This window comes from Sus scrofa, chromosome 10 (genome assembly GCF_000003025.6).
Source record: "Sus scrofa isolate TJ Tabasco breed Duroc chromosome 10, Sscrofa11.1, whole genome shotgun sequence".
Lineage (NCBI taxonomy): Eukaryota > Metazoa > Chordata > Mammalia > Artiodactyla > Suidae > Sus > Sus scrofa.
This window is the reverse complement of record NC_010452.4, coordinates 658,862-678,678: the sequence shown is the minus strand read 5'-3', so window position 1 is coordinate 678,678 and position 19,817 is coordinate 658,862. Positions and strand designations below refer to the sequence as shown.

The 19,817-nt window shown below is 43.9% G+C and overlaps 1 protein-coding gene across 1 annotated transcript in view; it reads left to right on the top strand.

Annotated features, from left to right (window-relative positions):
* Positions 11,061-19,817, top strand: part of CDC73 (cell division cycle 73) — a 92,544-nt gene continuing 83,787 nt past the window's right edge. The window contains exons 1-3 of the mRNA XM_021064289.1: positions 11,061-11,397; positions 14,139-14,244; positions 19,649-19,718. Coding sequence (XP_020919948.1) covers positions 11,267-11,397; positions 14,139-14,244; positions 19,649-19,718 — 307 coding nt within the window. The 5' untranslated portion in view covers positions 11,061-11,266. The remainder of the gene's footprint in view (positions 11,398-14,138; positions 14,245-19,648; positions 19,719-19,817) is intronic.

Here is a 19,817-nt window from a genome sequence, read left to right as displayed (position 1 = left end):
GAGTGCTGCTAATGACATCATCGTGTCCTTAGTCGTGGTAATAATAGCCCTTTGTGCGTTGCTTTATAAAAAGAGGTGGGTCAGCCTTTATTTTTATTTACTGAGGACCAGGACATTGAAATCTATTTGTTAAGGTCAAAGGTCAGATGGTGTCTAAAATTCTAAACAATTATTGGAACAATCCAGGCCTTTTTTGAGTCTTCATGCTCAATTAGCTAAACTGAAGATTCATGTTACCAAGTTACAAAATGAGCATTTCTGTTTCTGATAGTTTTTTTCCCTGCTTTCAAGTGGGCCACGTTTTTCATTACTTCATAAAAGGATAAAAGGGTAGTTGCAAAAACGAAGACCCCAAAAAGTGTAAAGTCATTTCTCGTAAATCCAAAATTAACTTTAAAAATAAGATGTAAAAAAATAAAAATAAGATATGTTATCAACAGTGTTGTGGGGTTTGTGGAGTTTTGAAATTGAAAGATAGCTGTTTAGGAATTTACTGTGTCATTTTTGTTTTGAGGTAGAATTTTACCTTATTGTTTCAAATTGTGTATTGAGAGGTAAAATAATCATGCCACGATTTAATTTTAATATAGTATTGATGGCCCATGTTAAGCACATAAATCACTGGACAGGTTTTTTGTTTTTTGGGTTTTTTTTTTTTTTTTTTTTTTTGTCTTTTTAGGGCCACACCTGGGGCACGTGGAAGTTCCCAGGCTAGGGGTCGAATCAGAGCTACAGCAATGCTGAATCCCTGACCCACTGAGGGAGGCCAGGGATCAAACCTGCATCCTCATGGATACTAGTCAGATTAATTTCCGCTGTGCCACGAAAGGAACTCCTGGAAAGATATTTTAAAAAGGGATCTCAAGTGAAGGCACTTCAAACAAGGAGCTCCCGTTGTGGCTCAGCAGGTTAAGAACCCTACGGCTAGTATTTATGCCTTGCTCAGCAGGTTAAGGATCCAGCATTGCCTGAGCTGGGGGGTAAGTCACAGACATGGCTCAGATCCCTTGTTGAGGTGGCTGTGGTGTCGGCCAGCAGCTGCAGCTCCCATTCAACCTCTAGCCTGGGAACTTCCACCTGCTGCATGTGCGGCCCTAAAAAGCAAAGGAGAAAAATGAGCTACAAGAATATGCTGTACAGCTCAGGGAATATAACCAATATTTATGATAACCATAAATAGAGTATAACTTTAAAAAATCGTGTATCAGTAAGTTGTACACACGAAACTTAATATTGTAAATCAACTATACCTCGATTTAAAAAAAAAAAGGTCTCTAGTCTTCTATGAGCCTTGCACCAGGCAAATTAATAACTGAGTGCCATCTGGTGTTGAACAAACAGCATTTTCTGATAGATGTTTCCTAACTTTTGCATTCTGAGCTTTTGTCTTTTCTTTCTTTCTTTTTTTTTTTTTTTGGTAGGTTCCTTGGGAATTTCTACATAGTAAATCACATCACATGTAAATTGGGAGGGTTTTCTTATTTTTTCCTTTCCAATCCAAATATATTTCCTTTTCTTGCCATATTGATTTTGCTAGAACTTTTTTTTTTTTTTTTTTTTTTGGTCTTTTGTCTTTTTAGGGTTGCACCCATGGCAAATGGAGGTTCCTAGGCTAGGGGTTGAATCGGAGCTATTGCTGCTGGCCTACACCACAGCCACAGCAATATCAGATCCGAGCCGTGTCTGTGACCTACACCATAGCTCATGGCAACACCGCTGGATCCTTAACCCACTGAGTGAGGCGAGGGATCACACCTGCAACCTCAAGTTTCCTAGTCGGATTTGTTTCCACTGCTCTGCGACAGGAACTCCTGAGCTTTTGTCTTTTCAAAGACATTGAGCTCCTTGTCATCCTGGTCTATATCTTTCCTTGAGAGGAGCTCAACTTGTATTTTTATTCCTATATTCTTTTCTTTTCATTTCAAAGAGAGAATGAATGAGGAGCTATGTTTTTGATTTTACTGGTGAATGTATTTACATTTGAGATAAAAAAAATTCACTGAATAGTATAGGAAGTTTGAACTGTGGATGTAGATGAGTAAAATCTTTGTCTTGCAAAATTTACTGACCACCCAGAGTGAGGGAGTAAATTCACATACCAAAGTGAGTAACATTACTTGGTTCAGACTGAAGACTGGGAAACTTCGGTGGCATTTCTTACAAAAGCTATAATGCAGATGTGTTCCACTAAACCTGACTCCCTAACACGCAATGACTGATACAAAGGTGACACAAGTGCAGCAGGGTGGTGGATCTAATCAAATTCCCTTAAACCTAATTGAATTCCCTGCTAATCTTAGAGACCTGATCAATTCATCTAAATTAGCAACATCTTTGCTTTGCTTTATTATTATTATTATTACTACTATTTTTCTTTTTTGGCCACCCTGTGGCACATGACTACACTGCAGCTGCGGCAATGGATGATGCCGAGGCCTTAACCCACTGTGCTGGGGACTGAACCTGCATCCTGGTGCTACAGAGATGCCACCCATCCCATTGTGCCGCCGTGGGAACTCCTGCTCTGCTTTATTTTTCTCCAGGGCACTTATCACCAACTGCTTTTGTAGTTAGGTTCCTAGGTATACCTGTGTTTCATTGTCTCTTGCTCCATGAGAATGAAAGCACCAAAGGGCTAGGAAAATGTTCTCTTCACTGCTGGATCCCACCTAAGTTTACTTAAAAACTGCATTGTTTTCATCATAATTGCAGAAATAATGCAAAAAAGCAAAAATCTGTGCATTTTAGAATTTAATAAATGGCGTAAAATAAGGGATACGTAAACTCACAATGGAAATTTGATAACATTTGATGAGAACAGTAGGCTGACAATTTTCAGAGAAAAAGAACTACAATGATTTTACAAATTATACTGAATAGGATAACTTAGTTTAATGCATATTCTGCAACACAAATACAGGAGGGAAGAGAGCAAAGGAATGGGAGCTCTTTTTAATCCTTTCTAGCTCTTTTTTACCTAATGAACCAGCTTATCAAAGAGGTCTTCTCTGATAACATTATATAGAGTAGCTAACGCATTCTGCGCTTCCTGTATCGTTTGCTGATTAATTTTCCTTGAGAACATTTATCACCTCTTTTAAAAAATTACCCTTTTTTTTTTCTTTTTTGGCTGCCCGGCGGCACATGGAATTCCTGGGCCAGGGGTCAGATGTGAGCTGCAACCTACACCGAAGCTGTGGCAACACCCACTCCTCAACCCACTGTGCCAGAACACAGATCAAATCTGCATCCCAGGGCTTCAGAGATCCCGTTGCGCCACAGCAGGAGCTCCTAAATTTTTACTTTTTAAAAATAGAGATATAATAGTTTTACTGTATCATTTAACTTTCAGGTGTACCACAGTGATTCAAAATTTTTATAGATGATATTCCCTTCATAGTTATTATAAAATAGTGGCTGTAGTCCCTGTACTGTACACTATATCCTTGTAGCTTATTTATTTTGCAGAGCAGTTTGGCTCTGTTAATCTCCTACCCTTATGTTGTCTGTTTCACCTTCTTTCTCCCTACTGGTGACTGCTAATTTGTTTGCTATCTTTGTGACCCTGTTTCTTTCTTGCTTGCTCTCTTTCTTTCTTCCTTCCCTCCTTTCTTTATTTCTTTCTTTCCCACAACATACTGAAGTTCCCAGGTAGATACTGAACCTGAACCACAGCAGTGACAACAGTGACCACATCAGGTCCTTAACCAATAGGCCACCAGGGAACTCCTTGTTTCTTTTTTGTTATAGTCACTAGTTGTATTTTTTAGATTCCATAAGTGATAAATACAGTACTTGACTTTCTCTTTCCGACTTACTTCGCTAAGCATAATACCTCCAAAGTCCATCCATGTTGTTGCAAATGGCAAAATTTTATTCTTTTTTATGGTTGGGTAGCATTTATTACCTCTTGACACTGTATGTGCCTTTGTATTTATATTTATTATCTGTCTTCCCTCAAAGAATGTAAGATCCATGAAGGCAAGTACCTCAGCTCTTTGGTTCACTGCTGCATTTCCAGGTCTTAGAACAGGATCTAGCATGCTGTAGATATAACAAAGAATTAGTACATATGTGATTATGTTACATTTTAGTTTAGAGTATAATGTTCTAATTTAGCAGTCACTAAAACATATTCAGAGCTGTCTTTTGAAAAATAGAATTTTTATTACAGTATCTCATATAAGTATTCCTATCTCAGACAGTGTAAAGTGTTTTAATTGCCATTAGTAGCAATTAAACCTCCTTTTAAGTTGTAAAAAACAAGTTGAAAGCACATATTGTTGCAATAGTGAATCATTATGTTAAAACTATTACAGGAGTTCCCATCGTTGTGGCTCAGTGGAAAGGAATCTGACTAGTATCCATGAGGACGCAGGTTTGATCCCTGGCCTCACTCAGTGGGTTAAGGATCTGGCATGGCTGTGAGCTGGGGTGATTTTGTTGTGAACGTTAAGCTATCTATACTCAAGTGGAAAGATATTAAGCATATGGGAGATGGGTTCTACAATGAAGCAGCTGCGTAGGTTTTTCCCAGACTGAAAATCTGCTACAATGAATAAAACCTCAACATGCGGGTGTTCTCTGTGGCCCCGTGGGCTAAGCGGGTTGAAGATCTGGTGTCATCACTGCAGTGGCTCAGGTTGCTGATGGGGTGCAGGTTTGATCCCTGACCCAGGAACTTTCACATGCCTCGGGCAGGGCCAAACAAACAAAAAACCTTGAACACACAAATACTTCTTAAGTAAAAATAGGAAAACCTTTTTTTAAAAATTTTTTAATTTATTTTTACTATTTTTATTATTTTTGTCTTTTTGCCTTTTCCAGGGCTGCACCGGCAGCATATAGAGGTTCCCAGGTTAGAGATCGAATCAGAGCCGTAGCCACCGGCCTACACCAGAGCCACAGCAACTCGGGATCCGAGCCTTGTCTGCAACCTGCACCACAGCTCATGGCAACGCCGGATCCTTAACCCACTGAGCGAGGCCAGGGATCAACCCCGACACCTCATGATTCTTAGTCGGATTCGTTAACCACTGAGCCACGATGGGAACTCCAAAATAAGAAAAGCTTTTAATTGTGATGTTCTCCTTTCATCTTATAATTCTTGTCATTACATATAGTGGTGTCTTCGTACTTATTTGCCTTATTAAATGCTTCTTTAATAATGATAGCAACAGGAGTTACCATGGTGGCACAGCGGAAACAAATCTGACTAGTAACCATGACGAAGCAAGTTCTATCCCTGGCCTTGCTCAGTGGGTTAAGGATCCGGCGTTGCCGTGAGCTGTGGTGTAGGTCGAAGATGCAGCTTGAATCCTGCATTGCTGTGGATGTGGTGTAGGCTGGCACCTGCAGCTCTGATTCAACCGCTAGCCTGGGAACCTCCATATGCCACGGGTGCTGCCCTAAAAAAGCAAAAAAGCAAAAAAAAATGATAGCAAGAGTTTTTAATTGGGGTGTTTTGTTTTCTTTTTTGTCTTTGTTTTTTTTTTTTGCTATTTCTTGGGCCACTCCCACGGCATATGGAGGTTCCCAGGCTAGGGGTCCAATGGGAGCTGTAGCCACTGGCCTACGCCAGAGCCACAGCAACTCGGGATCCAAGCTGCGTCTGCAACCTACACCACAGCTCATGGCAACGCCGGATCGTTAACCCACTGAGCAAGGGCAGGGACCGAACCCACAACCTCATGGTTCCTAGTCGGATTTGTTAACCACTGCGCCATGACGGGAACTCCTGTTTTCATCTTATAATTCTTGTCATCACATACAGTCTTTGTACTTATTCGCCTTGATATAAAGTAAATTTATTTTGGTATGCACTCGTCATTGATTTCATTGGGTTTTCTGATTTCCCGAATAATTTAACTTTTTAAATAAAGTTATCATAAAAACTATTTCTTGAAAAGTAGACAGTTATAATTCAAAAGCCGAGTTTATAATTAGAAAATAATTTCCCACTGTAAAAATAAATACAGACTCTCCAAGTGAAAACAAACTGAGGTGATTTTTAATATATTATTTTATTTTATTTTGCTTTTTAGGGCCACACCTGCAGCATATGGAAGTTCCCAGACTAGGGGTCGAATTGAAGCCATAGCTGCCGGCCTCCACCACAGCCACAGCCACAGCCACAACGGATCCGAGCCACCTTTGGGGCTTACGCCACAACTCACAGCAATGCCAGATCCTGAACCCATGGAGCGAGGCCAGAGATCGAACCCACATCCTCATGGATACTAGTCGGGTTTGTTCCCACTGAGTCATAATAGGAACTCCAAACAGAGGCTCTTTTTAGAGAGTTTGCCATAGCAAGAAAGCAACTATCGCTGTGTTTGATAAAGATTCAAAGGCAGGCAGGGATGTGGGAAAGCTTTATCAGGAAGAAAAGAAAAGGCTTCAGGCGTGCTCTGCTAGGATGTTGTAGCTGTGGGCAAAGTGGACACCACTGTAACGGGAGGAAAGGGCCAGAAGCCAAAGCCTTGGGGCCCCTGTGAACCCTGCCAGGAGGGTTTTGCACAAACTCCTCTAGCAATGAGCTAAGAATATGTGCATGTTGTTTGTTTATTCTCAGGGCAGGCATAGGGTTTTCCTTAGTGGGGGGCTATAATTCCATTTTCCACCTTTCACAAGCTTAATGAAAACCCAAGAAAATTAATAGTATTCTAAAACTGAAACTAGCAAAGCTGTCAGAAACGGAACTTCCATGGCCTTCTGTATTCCCGTTTCCCTGGATGGCAGTAAGATCGCCCCCAACCCTGAGCCCACAGAGCATCTCAAGAGTCAACAACCACCCCCAACTCCATGCTTTACCTCCATCACCCCTTGTATTTGAAAAGTCTGCTTCCAGAGTTCCCTTCATGGCTCAGTGGTTAACGAACCCGACTAGGAACCAGGAGGACGCAGGTTGAATTAAGGATCCAGCATTGCCATGAGCTGTGGTGTAGGTTGCAGACTTGGCTCAGATCCCGCATTGCTGTGGCTGAGGTATAGGCTGGCAGCTGTGGCTCCAATTTGATCCCTAGCCTGGGAACTTCCACATGCTGAGACTGTGGCCCTAAAAAAAAAAAAAGAAAAAAATTCTGCTTCCAAGCCTAGATTCTATCCATTACAGACCAATGTGAATAAATAAGACATTTATGGCGCCTCCAGAGTTATCACTAGCAGGCTCCAGTTGCATTTCCAAAATATCTGCTGAGGAGTTCCTATTGTGGCTCAGTGGGTTAAGAACCCGACTAGTATCCATGAGGATGCAGGTTCGATCCCCGGACTCACTCACTGGGTTAGGGATCAATGTTTCCATGAGCTGTGGTATAGGTCACAGACATGGCTTGGATCTGGTGTTGCTGTGGCTGTGGTGTACATCGGCAGCTGCAGCTCTGAATCGACTTCAGCCTGGGAACTTCCATATGCTGCAGGCATGGCACTTAAAAAACAGAAACAAAACAAAGCAAAATACCTACTGAAACAGACCTTTCCTGATCTAAAACCTGGAGGTGAATCAATACAAGACATCAGAATAAAACTGCCCTTGGACATTGGTGGGCAGGTCCTTATCGGGTCTTGTTAACAGAGGACTTAGTGGTAAAAGCCCACGGTCATCATCTTGGACCCGCAGCTTCTGACTGAAAAGATGAGCCACTTTCTCCTCATTGCCGGAGATTTATCCTATCAGGAGACTTCAAACCGAGATTGCAAGGAGTTCTTTAGAAACTGATGACTGGAGAAGTAGGCAGCTTTTATCCAAAGCAAAGAGACACAATGAATTTTCCAAACTTTTTCTAGTTAATTTTCTAACTTTTCAACGCTAGTACTGATCTTGCCTTTTATCGTAATTGGACGCACTATTATTGAACCAACATTAGTTGGTTAATTGTAAGGGGTTTAAAAACAAAGTGATCTGCGATTTTTGGTCCTTTAACTGTTGTTAACAACAGGTGACGAATGACCTACCTCCTTACATTGAGTTTAAGACTCGTCATCCTCAGGGTGTGAAGACAGGGAACCCCCCCGCCCCCCCGCACTGTCGGCAGGAATGTAAACAGGCACAGCCACTACGAAAAACGGCATGGAGGTTCCTTAAAAAACTAAAAATAGAGTTACTGTATGATCCAGCAATCCTACTCCTGGGTATATATCTGGACACAACTCTAATTCAAAAAGGGGAGTTCCCGTCGTGGCGCAGTGGTTAACGAATCCGACTAGGAACCATGAGGTTGCGGGTTCGGTCCCTGCCCTTGCTCGGTGGGTTAACCATCCGGCGTTGCCGTGAGCTGTGGTGCAGGTTGCAGACGCGGCTCGGATCCCGCGTTGCTGTGGCTCTGGCGTAGGCCGGTGGCTACAGCTCCCATTGGACCCCTAGCCTGGGAACTTCCATATGCCACGGGAGCGGCCCAAAGACATAGCAAAAAAAAAACCAAACAAACAAACAAAAAAAAAAGTACACCCCAATGGTCACAGAAGCACTATTTATAATAGCCAAGACGTGGAAGCCACCTAAATGTCCATTGACAGATGAATGGATTGAGAAGATGTGGTACGGAGTTCTCTTGTGGCACAGTGGGTTAAGGATCTGGTTGTCACTGCAGTGGCTTGGATTGCTGCTATGGCACCATTCAACCCCTGGCTCGGGAACTTTCACAGGCCGTGGGTGTGGCAGAAAAAAAAAGTTATGGTGTGTGTGTATAGATACTACTCAGCATAAAAAAATAATGAAATAATGCCACTGGCACCAACATGGACGGACCCAGAGATTATCCTACTAAGTAAGTTAGACAAAGGCAAATACATGTTTTTGCCATATATTTTTTATTATAGTTCATTTACAATGTTCTGTCAACTTCTGCTGTACAGCAAAGTGATCCAGTGGTACATACATATATACATCCTTTTTCTCACGTTATCCCCCATCATGTTCCATCACAAGTGATTGGATATAGTTCCCTGTGCTTATACAGCAGGATCCCATTGCTCATCCACTCCAAAGGCAACAGGAGGCAAATATATTCTGATATCACATATATATGGAATCTAAAATATGATACAAAGGAACTTATTTACAAAACAGAAACAGACGCAGGGACATAGAAAACAAACTCATGGTTACAAGAGGGGAAGGGGGTGGGGAGGGATAAATTAGAAGTTTGGGATTAGCAGATACAAACTACTATATGTAAAACAGATAAACAATAAGGTTCTACTGTATGGTGTAGGAAACAATATTCGCTACTTTGTGATAAAGTATACTAGAAAAGAAAAAAATCAATACCCTCCAAAAAACATAATTTACCCCAAGAGAGAGACTGTTTAGTCACTGCTATAAAACGGAAGGCTTGTGGCCCCTCCAAATTCATATACTGAAATGCTAACTGTAGGGTGATGGTACTAGCAGTGAGACCTTTAGGGGTGGTGACTAGGACCTTATATAAAAGACCCCAGGGAGCTCCTTTCTTTCCACCAGCTGAGGATGCAACATAAAGCATGACCCAGGAAGCAGGTTCTCACCTGACTCTGAGTCTGCAGGTACTTTGGTCTTGGACTTGCTAGCCTTCAGAACTACCAGAAATAAATTTGTTTATAGTCTGTAGCATTCCCTTATAGCAGCCTAAATGGTCTAACATAGTCACTGCGTATGAAATAACATTAAGCATCTTTTGAGTGGACAGTAATTGACTCTAAGTTATCATAAAACTTTGACTTTTTAAAACTCATCTATACACTTTTTGATTTAACATTTTTAAGGATCAAGAAATGTGACAAATAATGTGCTAGACACTTCGATAGGAGGACACAGGTCTATTGTCCTTTACTTTTGTAGGGGGATGCATTCAGGTAGCACTGGGTGCTCTGATATAAGTGCAAAAAGTAGATACTGCTGGGATAAGTAAGAAAATTTCTGTTTAATGTAAATGTCTGCAGGGAAGTTTAGAAAAGTGTCGCAGTAACAGGAACATTTGCAGGATAGCCAAAATTTCTCAAATTCAGTTGCAAAATGGCTATATAGTATAGAAAATGAACTGCATACTTCTATATATTTCTCTGCAGTGCACATAAGGAAAACTGTTCCTTTTAAAGCAGATCTAAGAATTTGGTTATGTCAGTCACAAAGCTGAATTTTTTCCTTTCTGCTATAGTAAAAGGAATTTAAAAGAATGGCCACAGGATGCGTTTGAGGTATACAGTTATAATTATCTTAATAAATTGAGTTTACATCCTCTCATTTTCCTATTAGCATCTTGGAACAGTCATTCAAATGTAGCCCTTTGGGGTTGGTGGGGAGAAGGGGACAGGATGGAAAAAGTCACCATCTAAGGAACTGAAGGTAAGATCCAACATTTATATTTTGATGATTTACGAGAGGTCTTCACCTTCTTATACCAACTCCATTTCCTCCACTAACCAATTGATGTTGTGAGAAAGCGCGTAACCTGACTTCCATCAAAAGGCAGGTAACCAACACCCGAGTGAGGTATTGATTTGCACTGGACCCAGGCCTTTTCACTATATGAATCCACCAAACCCACAAACATAAAAACCCACTCCTCAAAACCAAGCCCTCCCCTCCCAAACCTCTCCCTTGCTAAAGGAACCTTAATAACTAAGTGGACACTTGCTAGGCGGGGCGATCTAGTTGGGAAGGTCATCCTGGTTCTGCAAACTTCCTGCCGAGCTCCATCCCGGCTAAAGGAGAGACTCGAGGGCCTCGGGCCGCACTCCCGGTGGGTCGTGGAGCATCCCGCGCTGGGGCTGGAAGCAGCGGCGTGCTCGCGCAGGTGCGCGCGCACCTGTCGCCTGCGGCGTGCGCGTCGTGGGGGTTGTGTGCGCGGAAGAGGTACGTGCCGCGCGCGCGCGCGTGCGCGGGGCACGGCTCCCTGTACGTGCGCCGTACGTGGGCGCGGCGTCCCCGCGCTCCGAGTTTCGGGCCGGGAGTCGGCCCCGCGCCGCGTGGGAGTCTGGGAGGGGCGTTTCCCCGGGCGGCGGGGCGCCCCCTGGCGGCGGGCGGCGCGGGCGGCGCGCGGTCAGGCGTTCTCCGCGGGCAGCCCGCGGCGGGGCCTTGCCTCCCAGCGCGGGGTCCTCGGCGCCCGGGTGGCTCCTTCCCCCGCTGCTGTCGTAGGCGCGGACCGCTGCCAGTGCGGCTGCAGTTGGTTCGCTGCGGCGGCGGCGGCGGCGGCGGCGGCCGAGGCGGAGGGCCCGACGGCAGGCGAAGGGGGCGGCGGGCGCGGCGGCGGCGGCGGGGCCCGGGGCGGGCGGCGGCGAGGGGGCGAAGATGGCGGACGTGCTTAGCGTCCTGCGACAGTACAACATCCAGAAGAAGGAGATTGTGGTGAAGGGGGACGAAGTGATCTTCGGCGAGTTCTCCTGGCCCAAGAATGTGAAGACCAACTACGTGGTCTGGGGGTGAGTCCGGCGCGGCCGCGGGGGCGGCGGGGGCGGCGGGGCGGAGAGGGGCGCCCCCGGCCCCCGCTACCGCCCCCTCCCCCCGCCCCCTCGGGGATGGGGAGAGACCGGTGCCCCGGGAAAAGTTTTGTTGGGAGCAGAAGTTGCACTTGCAGGTGAGGCGGGCACGGGAGGGGCGCGTCGGGGCCGGTGCATCCACCTCCGTCCCCGCGAAGCCGAAGGGGAAGGTGCGGTGGGAGTTCGTGGCTCCCCAGCTGGTCTTTGCGCCTCTGCCGGCCGCCGCTGCGCAGAGGTGCGCCGAGGGGCGCACCGTCCAGCCCCGGACGTCAGTCTTTGCTCTCGAGCTTCTCCTCGTTCTCCGAGGCTGCTCTGCACCTCGCTCTGCCGGCCCTTGCAGCTGCCGGTCCGTCTGTCTCCTGTCCTTTCCTGGTCCCCTCGAGAGAGAGAAGGGGGCCAGCCCGGTGAAGTTAGGATGGCAAAGCGGTCCGGTTACTTTGGAAGCGTGACCGCGGTCTGTGTTGGACGTGAAGGCAGGCTTCCCTCAGCAGAAAGTTCTTGCTGAGAACGGAGTAGACTTTGCAGATCTCCGCGAGACATTGATGGAGTGTGCGGTCTGGGGAAGTGTGTGTGTTTTAAAGAGAGTGTTTAGGAGTGTGGATCCCGGTTGGGCGGTGGGGGTGTCCTGCATTTAAGTCCCGGAGGGAGACGTCTAGAGAGGGGGTCCGATCCTCGCTTGGGGCCTTTTGAGCGATGTCGCTCCTTGGTTTGATTTGGAGAGCTGGCACTCTGGGCCCGAACTTTCACACTTGTTTTGTCTGATTGAATGGAAGCAGTTGATTGGCTTTAGAAGGGTTGAGGGTTGATGAGCTAGGGGAAGACGAGTTGATTGGTTTTTAATTTTTTTTTTTGGCCTTTGGGTGGTGTTTCGCATTGGTGTTTGATTTGGAGAGCTGGCACTCTGGGCCAGAACTTTCACACTTGTTTTGTCTGATTGAATGGAAGCAATTGATTGGCTTTAGAAGGGTTGAGGGTTGATGAGCTAGGGGAAGACGAGTTGATTGGTTTTTAATTTTTTTTTTTTCCGCTAGGGCTTGTGATTTAACTACTTTATGAAATGATGGACAGATCATTCTGTGTTTTTTTCCCTTCTAAAAGGAATTTGCACAGGCAGAATCACATTGGATTAGATTTTTAAAATTGTGGGGGTTTGATTTGGGCAGTGCCAAGCTAGAAGAGGTTAGGAGTCCTCTGCCCCACCCGTAAGAAGGGCAAGGCCCTGATGGGGTTGTTCACTGATGGGTTTTTCTCTAAAAAATGGTTTGAGTACTCAAGGTGTAGGGCCCTTCAACCTGAGAACTAGAAAAAGTTCTCAGGACCCTGGTCGGTGCATCAAAGCAGGTTACCTCAGTGGAGAGAGAGAAACCTAACTTTGGCAAGAGTCACATTCCAGCTCTTGAGAGAGCAGTCACTTGTAGCTGGGGTGTTAGGAAAGGTTTCAGAGAAGTGTGTTTGTCTTGTAGCTGTGCTGCGCTGCGCGTTTACTTGAATAGATGGCTGAACAAATCAATAAGCATTAAGGAATGGAGAGGTATTCTGAGGGTGAAGTGGTGGGTTGGGTCTTCCAGGATGAGGAAACCGTGCTTAGAGGCAGAAGAGCTGGAAAAGAAAGGTTTTGAGAGCCATTCAGTGACGCCAGTAGGAAGGAGGCATGCTTAGAATAGTAGATTTCAAACTTTCACAGCAGATACAATTTTGTTTACTTTTTCTCTGTGCCCATGTAAATATGTACACATTCATAACATTAAGCAATACTTTAATTGCACGCATTGTGTTTTTCTATGTCATGAAGAGACGCCAGTTGTTATCTATATATTCTTCATACTAACGTAACTGATAAGTGACGTGTGGTTTGAAATACATAGGTTACGAGGAAAAGTGGAAAAAGAGGCTAGGAAAGTAGGTTTGGGGGAGAATGGAGCAGGAAGGCTGGGATTGGACAGTAACGCTGCTGAACAAGAATGTGCTTGCCTTGAAGAGCTTCCTCCCGTCAACGGCAGGCTTTATCACAGGTGGAATTCATTTTGGTTTTACATCATCGGTTTAATTTGAGGGATGGTGTAAGAAACATACTTGTGAAATTAATTCTGTTGAAGGGTGGTGTTCAGCCGTATCTTACTTAGGAGACAGGAGACATTTAAATTCAGCATCAGTGGTTGTGCTTTTTCTGATCAGGTTGATTGTTTTCCCTTATGGATCCTCTCCATTCTGTAACCGATTAGGTTTCTCTATTGGCAAAGCCTGGAACCTAAGCTGGACCAAATTGTAAAAAGTCTGGAGTGATACAGTATGACTGTGATGTGTCTTCCTTACTTCTTGCTGTTTATGATTGTCTCTCTTTGCGCTCCTTTTGCCCTGATGACAGTGTCACTAATTCGATTTCATACTCCATACGTATTTTTTTTTTAAGCCACGTTAAATCCGGTTTTGGATGGCAGAGTTGGTATAGGTAAATTAATACGTGTGATGGAGTTTCCTTGTGGCTCAGTGGGTTTAGGATTGAGCATTGTCACTGCTGCGGCTGGGTTGCTGCTGTGGTCTGGGTTTGATCCCTGGCCCGGGAACTTCCACATGCCGCAGTTAGGCCAGTTAGGCCGAGAAGGAAAAAAACAAACAAACATATGATTAAGCCCAAGGAGTTGTATTAGAATTGTGAGTAAAAAGTCTTGTCGGAATTGTTTCAGGACTGGAAAAGAAGGCCAACCCAGAGAGTACTACACGCTGGATTCTATCTTGTTTCTGCTGAATAATGTACACCTGTCTCATCCTGTTTATGTCCGACGTGCAGCTGTAAGTAGAATTCATTTAAAACCCTTTTTGATTTGATAGTTGGTATCATGTTTCATGGATAACTTCTTTCGTGGGTTTCAGATCAAAATAACAAAATGTTTGGAATTGTGCTCATGTCTTGGTTGCGAACCTGACTAGTATCCACGAGCATGCTGGTTCGATCCCTGGCCTGGCTCAGTGGGTTAAGGATCTGGCATTGCTGTGAGCTGTGGTGTAGGTTGTGCATGATACTCAGATCTGGCGTTGCTCTGATTGTGGTGTAGGCTGGCAGCTGCAGCTCCAGTTCGACTCTTAGCCTGGGTATGTCTATATGCCTCAGGTAAGGCCCTAGAAAGAAAAAAAGAAAGAATGAAATGTTTGTATGGAAGTCTCTTGGAGTGTCAGAATTAGATCACTGTGATTTATGCAGATTTAAAGATTTTTTTTTAATTACAAATTTTTTAAAAGAATTTTATGTCTGCACCTTCGGGATTTGGAAGTTCCTAGGCCAGGGATTGAATCTGAGCTGCACATACCCGGTTGGGGATTGAACCCACGCCTCTGCAGCAGCCCAGGATGCTGCAGAGTCAGCCCAGCCGCTACAGTTGGATTCTTGATCCACGGTGCCGCAGTAGAAACTCCTATCCATGCAGATTTTTAGTCTGTGTTTTTTTTTTTTTTTTTTTTACACTTAAGATGTAAATGATAGGGAGTTCCCATCGTGGCTCAGTGGTTAACGAATCTGACTAGGAACCATGAGGTTGCGGGTTCGTTCCCTGGCCTTGCTCACTGGTTTAAGGATCCAGTGTTGCCGTGAGCTGTGGTGTAGGTTGCTACAGCTCTGATTAGACCCCTAGCCTGGGAACCTCCATATACTGCAGGTGTGGCCCTGGAAAAGACAAAAAAAAGGATGTCAAAGATGTGAATAATGTTTATAACAACAGAAGCTTCAATGCCATTTGTAGGGATGTTTTAAAAAAATTATGAGAAATTAAAAAAAAAATTATGAGCCTATGGAAGGACCCTGATAACAGAACTCTGGTTTAATCCTAAGAAAGGAAACATTTTTTGGCATCAGAAAGAATCAAGAGTAACAGGCAACTTTTTAAAATGAATTTTTAGTCAATAATAAACTTTTTTCATGCTTCAGTGACAAATTCATTTGTTTTCAGATGCTGGAAAGATGCCTGCTTTCTGCATCTGAGTATTTGAACGCTGGTTTTCTGAACAAGAAATACGTATTTAGTGTCAGGTATATATATTGAAAAAATAATACATAGGGTAAAACTATGTGGGCCTTGGGAAATGGGATAAAATAGCTGTGTCTCCATCTGTAAAGCTGTGTTAACTCATGTCAGATCTTTCCGGACCGAATCAGGCCCTAAGTGGAATGACTTGCAGCATATGGGGGCCTTCATTTTGGGGTGATCGGGATGACCCAGATACTTGGTTTGGATGTAGATCGTGTCCCCATTGAGTGACGGTAGCACGTAGCTGATGCTGTCATTGCGACCGTGGTCCTCGGCCTTTGGTCACATAGGACTGAACTCGGTGTTTGTCTTAAATATTCGAGAGGCTGATGAAAGTGCAGGATTCTAAAATTCTGGTTTGTTTCCTTCTACCTCCTTTTGTGGTGTTTGCTCCTTCTTGCGAGCACACCACTTCTGAAACGAGTCTTCCCCACTCAGACTCCTGATTTAGTGTGAGTGGACTCACCTTTTCCTGTTGCTGGTGACGGACGCATCCTTCACAAGTGACCAAATGATGCAGCGTATCGTTATACCTCCAACACGGGAACTGAAACGGCTAAGATATTTGAATAATTTTATAGTATTTTACGCAGACTAGTTTAAAAACAAGCCCAAAGAAATCTGTGGGTTTTTGAGTTTCTGTTGTGGCTTAGTGGGAACAAACCCAACTAGTACACCTGAAGATGCAAGTTCGATCCCTGGATCCAGTGCTGCCATGAGCTGTGGTGTAGGTCCCAGACGTGGCTCAGATCCTGCATTGCTGTGGCTGTGGTGTAGGCCGGCAGCTGCAGCTCTGATTCGACCCCAGCCTGGGAACTTCCATGTGCCACAAGGGTGGCCTGAAAAGGAAAAAAAAGAAAGGAAAGAGAAAATCTAATCTGTGGGGTCTTACTTGCTTATACTCAAAAGCAGAACTTGAGAGTGAATCTAACTTTTAATGAAACAGTAATTTTAAAGGATTAAATATCATTCATCTCTGTCATTGAAGAATATGGCGAATGTTTAGTGCAATGAAATGTAATCACTACTCAGTATAAGTGGCCGAAGATATTAAGGGTTTTTGTTCATTGTGCTTGTATCATGCGAAAAGGGGACTGTAACTATATAATCCTGTAAGCACCTGTCTTCCTGTACGCCCTTGTTGTTTGTTTATGTTATAAAAATGATTTGGGAGAGTGTAATGACACGATTCCTTGAATTCATGGACCAGAGATGACTTGGTGTCTAAAGTATACTGTGTTCTTTGTTTTGTGCACCTCTTTACAAATTGCTAACATAGGAGATTAAAGGAAAATTACCCATTTTACCAAATTAGTTTTCAGTCTTTTCCACCAACTTACAAAATTTGTACACACTCAAGGATAATAAAATAAATATGTAATATAGAAAGTAAATAACTGCCATTCACATTGTTTCATAGGAGTTCCCACTATGGCATGGTGGGTTAAGGACTACAGCAGGTCAGGTCTCTGCAGAAGCTCAGGCTTATTCTCCGGCCCAAGCGTGCTGATTTAGGGCTCAGGCATTGCCACAGCTGCAGCACAGGTTGCACCTGTGGCTCAGATTGGATCCCCGGCCTGGGAACTTTCATATGCCATGGTGTGGCCAAAAAAACCCCAAAAAAACAAAAAAAAAAACCCAGCCACTTTCTTGAATAATCTAATTTTTCTCCATACCTAAACAATACATACTGGTTTTTAAAGATATTTTTATTTATTTTTTGGGTGCACCCCAGCTTATGGAAGTTCCTAGGCAAGGGATCAAATCTGAGCTGCAGCTTCGACCTGTGCCAGAGCTGTGCCCATGGCACTGCCACAGAGACATGCTGGATCCTTAACCTGCTGCGCCACAGTGGGAACTCCTCCTTTTAATTTTTTAATTGAAGTATAGTTGGCATACGATATTGCCTTAGCTTCATGTGCACCTCGTGATGATATGACATGTAATACACATTGTGAATGGATCACTGCAGGAGGTCTGGTCACCATCTGTCACCCTGCAGAGTTCCTGCAGCATTGCCGACTGTGGTCCTTATGCTGTCCTCTCACATTCCCATGGCTGACTTCTCTTATAGTAGGGAGTTTGTGCCTCTTCATCTCCGTCATCTTTTTTTTTTTTTTTTTTTTTTTTTTTTTTGTCTTTTTGCCTTTCCTAGGGCCACTCCCTCGGCATATGGAGGTTCTGAGGCTAGGGGTCGAGTCGGAGCTGTAGCCACCTGCCTACGCCAGAGCCACAGCAACACGGGATCCGAGCCGCATCTGCAAACTACACCACAGCTCACGGCAACGCCGGATCCTTAAGCCACTGAGCAAGACTAGGGTTCGAACCCACAACCTCATGGTTCCTAGTTGGATTCGTTAACCGATGTGCCAGGACGGGAACTCCTTTCCAACAGTGTCTTTTAAAGTTAAACATACCCTTTGATCCGGCAGTTCCACTCATAGGTATTCATATAAGAGACGTGAAAGCAAATGTCCACAAAAAGACTTAAACTCACATCATCTCATCACTTCTTTTGTTTGCCTTTTTTTTTTCTTTCTTTTCTTTACTTTTTAGGGCTTATCCTGTGGTATACGGAGGTTCCCAGGCTAGGGGTCAAATCAGACCTGCAGCTACTGGCCTACACCACAGCCATAGCAACACCCGATCCGAGCTGTATCTGCAGCCTCCACCACAGCTCACGGCTGCCCACTTTTTAATCATGTTGTTTTTGATCCTGAGTTCTGTGAGTTCTTTGCATATTTTGGTTATTGTGTCTATTTTTTTTGCAAATATCTTCTCTAGTTTGCGAGATTACCTTTTCTTTTTGTCCATAGTGTCCCTTGCTGTATAAAAGCTTGTCAGTTTGATGTAGTCCATTAGTTTATGTTTTTTTTTTTTCTTCGTTGTCATTGCCTGAGGAGAGAGAACCAAAAAAATATTGCTAAGATCTGTATCAAAGAATGTACTGCCTATGTTATTTTCTAGGAGTTTTAATGCTTTAATTCGTATTGAGTTGATTTTTGTCTGTGGTATAAGGAAGCAGTCTGGTTAGATTCTTTTGCATGTAGCTGTCCAGTTTTCCCAAAACCATTTATTGAAGAGCCAGTCTTTTTTTTTTTTTTTGATCTTTTTGCCTTTTCTAGGGCCGCTTCCGTGCCATATGGAGGTTCCCAGGCTAGGGGTCCAATCAGAGCTGTAGCTGTCGGCCTACATGAGAGCCACAGTGATGCCAGATCCGAGCCGCGTCTGTGACCTACACCACAGCTCATGGCAACACCGGATCCTTAACCTACTGAGCAAGACCAGGGATCGAACCCGCAACCTTATGGTTCCTTGTCGGATTTGTTAACCACTGAGCCACGACGGGAACTCCATGAAGAGCCAGTCTTTTTCTCGGTAAATATTCTTGGAACATGTGCTTGTTGTTAATTATGAAAATTTAGTTTTGGTGGATAACTTAGTTTATTTGAAAGAGCTTCAGTACAGTATTTTGATGAGGTCTGATGTGGGTGTGGGGGAAGAAAGCATTTTGGAACCTTGAATAAAATGAGCAAGCAGTGGGCCTAAAAAGATAACTTGCCCTGAAATGTAAAACATCATGATTAAAATTGTAAAATAAATACTTAGAATAAGTCAAGGGGGAGAAAGTCTGTAATTGTTATTTTGAAGGGGGATAGGGTTTTTGCTTTCCTTTTTTTTTTTTTTTTTAAATTTTTACGGCTACATGTGCTTATCTCAGGGCAGGGGTTGAATCCGAGCTGCAGCTGCAGGCCTATGCCACAGCCACACCAGATCCAAGCTGCATCTGCGACCTACACTGCAGCTCACAGCAACATCAGATCCTTAACCCCCTGAGTGAGGCCAGGGTTCAAACCCACATCCTCCCGGTGACAATGTTAGGTCCTTGACTACTGAGCCACGAAGGGAACTCCCGGTTTTTGTTTATTTCTAACGCTTATCTTTGTATAGCTTACTGAAATTTCAAGAATAAAGTCACCAAAATGTAATATGCTTAAAATTTTCAAGGTATTATAAAGTTCTTTTAGCCTCCTTAAGTTTTCTAAAAACATGATTCTAAATATATGTCACCAAGAGACAATGGAATAAAATTCAGACATTATAAGGTATTTATCTTTACCACATTTCTTAAAATTGTTACTGATTTTATATCTAATTTAAAATTTTGACTTTAGACTGAAAATATTCCTGTGGTTAGAAGACCTGATCGAAAAGACCTGCTTGGATATCTCAATGGTGAAGCATGTGAGTAAAGTTTAAACTGTTCTCCTTCTTACTTGACACTGGGCCTTCTTCCTTCCCTGGGAAGGAAGAGTCAGTGGGAAAAGAGTTCGTGTTCCCACT